The sequence below is a fragment of the Physeter macrocephalus genome, chromosome 6 (assembly GCF_002837175.3).
Source record: "Physeter macrocephalus isolate SW-GA chromosome 6, ASM283717v5, whole genome shotgun sequence".
NCBI lineage: Eukaryota > Metazoa > Chordata > Mammalia > Artiodactyla > Physeteridae > Physeter > Physeter macrocephalus.
In genome coordinates this window covers 54,801,225-54,807,354 of record NC_041219.1, presented here as the reverse complement: position 1 = coordinate 54,807,354, position 6,130 = coordinate 54,801,225, and the positions used below count along the sequence as shown (strand labels likewise).

The following is a 6,130-nucleotide window of genomic DNA, read 5'->3' as shown; positions in this document are numbered from 1 at the left end:
GGCTAGGACTTCCAAAACTATGTTGAATAATAGTGGTAAGAGTGGACATCCTTGTCTTTTTCCTGATCTTAGTGGAAATGGTTTCAGTTTTTCACCATGGAGAACAATGCTGGCTGTGGGTTTGTCATATATGGCCTTTATTATGTTGAGGAAAGTTCCCTCTATGCCTACTTTCTGCAGGGTTTTTATCATAAATGGGTGTTGAATTTTGTCAAAAGCTTTCTCTGCATCTATTGAGATGATCATATGGTTTTTCTCCTTCAGTTTGTTGATATGGTGTATCACGTTGCTTGATTTGCGTATATTGAAGAATCCTTGCATTCCTGGGATAAACCCCACTTAATCATGGTGTATGATCCTTTTAATGTGCTGTTGGATTCTGTTTGCTAGTATTTTGTTGAGGATTTTTGCATCTATGTTCATCAGTGATATTGGCCTGTAGTTTTCTTTCTTTGTGACGTCTTTGTCTGGTTTTGGTATCAGGTGAACCCACCTTTTTAAAAAGAACTGATTCTGAGTTTTTATGTTCCTTTGCAGTTGCTGCTCCTACATCTGCTGGCGCTGGAATGAGCTTGTCTCACTCTGCTTCATCCCTTAGTCTACAGCAGGCCTTTTCTGAGCTTAGACGTGCGCACACGGCAGAAGGGCCGAGCACAGCACCTGCCAACTTCCGTCCGACGGGGCCGGCGTTCCCAGCGGTGCCCCCTTCCGTGATCAGCCCTGCTGGAGCTCCAGCCACAGCGGCAGCTGTACCCTCAGCGTCAACCCCTGCCATGGGCTGCCCTCCTAGTGACCCTTCCACATCAGCCGTTCAGTCTGAGGTTGCAGTGCCCGCTGAAAAGGGGATTGCTGGAGTTGCCACCTGCACAGGCATAATACCCTCCAGTGGTCTCCCTGCACCACCTGCATCTGAATCCCCGATACTCTCCAGCGTGGTGTCGAGCATCACGGCGCCTGCAGTCGTCTCAGTATCAGCGACATCCCAGTCAGTTCAGGCTCCCACACCTGGGAGCGTTGTTTCCAGTACAGGCACATTCCCCCCTGTACCAGTCTCAGTGACGGCAGCCTCTGCAGCGAGCAGTGCTGCTGCCCCAGGCGCTAAGCCTTCACCTGTATCGTCGCAGCAGGTGGTGGGCAGCATGGCTGGGGCAGCCACGCTAACATCCGTGTCGGCCACGGCTCCAGTCCCGAGCCTAGCTGCACAGCCGTCCCTTCCACCCAGCAGCAGCACCTCTGCTCTTACTCGAGCTGAGACTGTAGTGGTTAGTGCGCACGCACTGGATAAGATATCTCACGGCAGCCTGACTGGGTTGGCTTTGTCCCTCCCCGCGTCACCTTCCTCTCCCTCCCTGGGAGCAGGGGTATCGAGTGCTGTTGCTCAGCCTGGCGTGGCTCACCCTTTGGTCATCCCATCAGCTGTGGCTTCTACTCCTGCCCTTTCCCAGGCAGGACCTCCTTGCACACCTTTCCTTCCCCAAGTAGCTGGTATCCCACCTTTGGTGCAACCTGCTGCCAGTGTGCCTGCTGTACAGCAGACACTCATTCATAGTCATCCTCAGCCAGCTTTGCTTCCCAGCCTGCCCCATACTCACTGTCCTGAAATAGATGCTGATACTCAACCCAAAGCTCCTGGGATTGATGACATAAAGACGTTAGAGGAAAAGCTACGGTCTCTCTTCAGTGAGCACAGCTCATCTGGAGCTCCGCATGCTTCTGTCTCGCTGGACACGTCCCTCGCCATGGAGACCGCCGTCACCCCAGGCCTCCCAACCACTGCTGTTGCACCAGGCAAACTCATGACTTCCACTACAAGTACTTGCTTACCACCAGCCAGTTTGCCCTTAGGAACAACTGGTTCGTCAGTTATACCAGCGGTCACTCCTGGGCAAGTCTCCACCCCAGTCAGCACTGTACCAGGAGTGAAACCTGGAACTGCTGCACCAAAGCCACCTTTAACTAAGCCTCCAGTAAGCTTCTTGTTTTGAAATAGTTTGAAAAATATGATCACTCTTCTCCCCCTCCCCCAAAAGTACACTTTTTACAATTCAGCCTTGCAGTATAGTAATAAAGATGCCTAGCTTGTGGTAGGTACTCGGTATTTATTAAATAAATTGATTGAAGGTGATTTTAGGATGTATGTACATTGAACATGAGGGGTTTTTTTTCTTTTATGAAATATGGCAGGATTGGAGGTTAATTATGTTGTAAGATTTTCTAAGAGTGTATAACAGTCAGGTAAAATACAGGCATTATTTCTGAATTGGTACAGACTGAAGAAATCCGTTTCCCAAAAGGGAGCTGAGTGTTTCTGCTGGCGATTGTACATAGTAACAGCAGTTCACAGGTTTTGTTTCCATGAGAATGAAGCAAATTTTCTGCCTTGCTCAGATTCCATAGATGTACAATGTGAGGTTTATAAAAAGTTGGAAGTTGGTGATGGATGACTTTGATGTGGAGGAGGAGAAATGAATCTAATGCTCGGGATAAAATAACTAGAGTGTGTTTTCTGGTTCTGCTATGGTGGCTTCCTCTCATTCTGCCATATTCAGTCTCTCATCTTCTCCAAATAACAAGGCTGTGTTTCTCCTACTGTATTGTATGCTTCACCCATCTTTCTGCATTGCCATTGATGTGAGGTTCTTTTTACAGCAGGGTAATATAGAGGCTTCACTCAGACAAAATACAGATTACTTGATAGTATTAGATTTCTGATGCCTTTTGTTATCAGACCTGCCCCATGGTTATTTCTGAACTGTTTTGTTTTCCCAGGAAAGCCTGATAATACTGTAGCAAATAAGAGGCTCAGGAGTATCTGGACTGTGCCTCTTGTGTCTAAACAGCCTTTGTTCTCTCTACCTTCACTAGGGGATAGCCTTTTACTAAACTTTTCTGTTCGTTTTATTGGTATGTCATAGTAACCCCTGTAATAGTATCATGGTTATAATGTCCTTTATTTAAGGTAGATACCAGCGCGTAACCCAGGTGACAAGCTTGCCTTAACTAGATACATTTTATTCTTATGCTTCTGCATTTGAATTAGTTGGTTTGCTCTCCAGTATGCAGTCTTTACTCTTAGTGTCTCATGGACTTGAATTTCCCTTCGTGTCTGTAGGTGCTGCCAGTGGGTACTGAACTTCCAGCTGGTACTCCACCCAGCGAGCAGCTGCCACCTTTTCCAGGACCTTCACTAACGCAGGTGCCCCAAGACTTGGCAGATTTCTTTTTGTGCCTCTCCTTTCTTTCACAAAGCTTATTTAAATTCTCCATTGCATGATCTTGCCTTCTGGCTCCTATTTGATTTTGACTTAGTAACAACTTTCTTATAAAACACCATAGCTGATGATACAGGCCCTACTTAAAGTAAGAAGCAAATCATCTAAAAATCATTTGATATTAATATTTTTTCATATCTTACGAAAAAAGAAAATAGCAAACGTGACAGTTTGCCAAAAGAAATATAATTCCTCTGTCATTCATACTTTTGTAGAACAGTGAAAGATTAGACCATTGTGGAAGTAAAAAATTATATGTCATCAAAATTAACTGTGAAAGTTCCTGAGGAAAGGGTACCACCCTGATAACTGGTAACACCCTTTTTCTATGAGTTCAGTACAACCTGTTTTTTCTTGAATGTTTGACATATTTTTTCAGTGACCACCTAATGAAGTAATTGGGTATAAGGGTCATGTTTATGAAAAACAGGTATTATATCTTAAAGTACAAAAACCACACAGCTCAGCTAACATGAGACTGCTCCAAGAAGAACTGAGACCGGTGACGTGAATGTGAGAGTCCCATCTCCCACTCAGTTCTGCTCACTCAGGGTCAGAATTGCCTGCAATATTTAAATTATTATTTCCCTTTCCCACCCTATCCCCCACCCTACACATTAGTTGAATTCCCATAAATAAAGTACTTGGTATGATCCCATTGTAACTATGAAAAAACTTCTGACATGGGACAAGCTAGTAAACATTGAAAATAAATTAGGAATTTATTTTAGAATAAGATATAAGAAAAACATGGTAAATTGCTAACTTGAAGTCTGAATTTATCCTACTTCTTTAATCCCAGATGTATAGTAATAAAATATAATTTAAGGAACTTGCCGTAATAAAGTAGTAACTCCAATAGAGAACGCATTCCGTCGGCTGCTAAATTTTGAAAAAAAAAAATGGCATTGTGAAAGTCTTGAAGCTATTTTCTCATTAAAAACATGTATTCCAGTTCCTAAGAGGGCCCAAAATGTGATGAGAAACTGCAAATTAGATACGTAGTGGGTGAGGATAAGTGGATGGTGCTGCATATAGAGGGAGAAGCATAGATGAAGGCTGGAGAGGCATAGGTTGATAGAAGCCAAGATAGTGACAGAGTATGTTAATGCCATCTTTTATTCATAAGGACAGGCTCTCAGAAAGATGTTACCCAACTGAAAAAGAAAATAGGGAACAGTACAGTTAATCCACCAATCAATTTTGATACATTTTTCAGAATATATTTTTAAGGAGAGGACAAATAGTTAACTTTTCTGTCTCTGAGTAACATCAAACATAGAAGGTAAGAAAGAAGACTTCAAAACTGTAGAAACATAAATGTAACTGAGTTTTTCTGTGGCTTGAGAACTTGACAGTAAAATTTTGAGAGCTTGGTAATTCATTCAAGCAGTACAACTAAGTTGAACTTAGGATATTGAGTTTAATGTTGAGTGAGCAGATGTGTGTTATGTTGTGTGGCCCTGAAGCAGGAAGCAGTGTGTCCTGTGTAAGCCGGCTCTGGCTGTGCCCGAGGCTGTGCTCACTGTGTTGTGTCCTTCAGCCCCAGCAGCCCCTGGGAGATCTGGATGCTCAGCTGAGAAGAACACTCAGTCCAGAGACGGTTGTGCTGACGTCTGCAGTTGGTGTGAGTTCTGATAAAATCTCCCCACCACCCTAATATATTATATTCCTGGAATATAAGCTGTAACCTAGACCATTATTAATACCTTTAACACCTAATCAGAGTCTTTGCTTGTTCCAGTCGACAGAAATGAGACGATGAATGAAAGAGTAACACTGACCCAGTAGTGTAACTATGGAAAACATTTGATTTGGGAGACACTTTTCTTGTCTTACCTGTGGTTAGAATCATACCATAGATCAGTTCTATGGACTTGGTGTTTATGCTTTGGAGGAGGCTATACTTTAAGTTTGAAGTCTTAACTTCTTCCTTTTAGGCTTGTGACACAATAATGTTCTGATTAAAACTACTTTTTCTATGAATATCCAAGTTATACTTTGGAGCATTCCATGAGAAAAATTAAGAAAGCAGTTTGGAAAGGTTAAGACTCAAAATTTCTTTTAAAAATCTCTAAAATGCTTGTCTTTCTTTACATCAGACTTATTTTTAGGTTATAAAGTCACTCTTTTTAAGTCACTGATGCTAAAGACGTTGTGTATCTGTGTGTGTTTGCAGCCCGTGTCCGTGGTGGCGCCAACAGCAGTTGTGGAAGCAGGAGCCCAGCTTCAGAAGGATGGTGAGAAGCATCCTTCTTCCTCTGTATTCCCACTTCCAGACCTTCCTGTAATTGATGGTAGAGGTTACTATTTCAAAGACACATTCTCGAGAGTTCGTAGGTGTACTTGAAACTGTGTTGAACAACATTTTTATGTATTTCATGATTGAGGAGTGTTGATACTAATATTGAGAGCGTGTAATATCAGCAAAGGTGTGAATTTTTTACTCTTTTTTTTTTGAGGGGTAGCATGCCAGGGAGTAATGATAGTTTCTTGGCATAAGACCCTTTGTTATTATTAGCTCAGCCAAATCCTTGGTAAGAGATAAAAGTGAATTCAAGCATATTTATAAAAGTTAATTTATTGGCCACCTCTTGGCTTTTGAGATATATAGAAATACAGATAAGTTTGAACAGCATGGATGGTAGAAATACAAATGTAAGATTTCAAATCATAAGTTTAAACATTATTATTATTATTTTTTGGCTGTGTTGTGTCTTCATTGCTGTGCACGGGCTTTCTAGTTGCGGCGAGCAGGGGCTACTCTTTGTTGTGGTGCGCGGGCTTCTCATTGCAGTGGCTTCTCTTGTTGCAGAGCATGGGCTCTAGGCGTGTGGGCTTCGTTAGGTGTGGCACAC

General features: G+C 42.7%; 1 protein-coding gene across 27 annotated transcripts in view; it reads left to right on the top strand.

Moving 5' to 3' along the window:
* The window catches only part of WNK1 (WNK lysine deficient protein kinase 1), a 142,531-nt gene that overhangs the window by 117,394 nt on the left and 19,007 nt on the right, over positions 1–6,130 (top strand). For 26 of the 27 annotated variants that reach the window (XM_055085414.1, XM_028490880.2, XM_028490879.2 and 23 more), the window contains 4 exons: positions 538–1,967; positions 3,113–3,196; positions 4,816–4,899; positions 5,452–5,512. In XM_055085414.1, coding sequence (XP_054941389.1) covers positions 538–1,967; positions 3,113–3,196; positions 4,816–4,899; positions 5,452–5,512 — 1,659 coding nt within the window. The remainder of the gene's footprint in view (positions 1–537; positions 1,968–3,112; positions 3,197–4,815; positions 4,900–5,451; positions 5,513–6,130) is intronic. The other variant, XM_028490882.2, reaches the window with a different exon arrangement.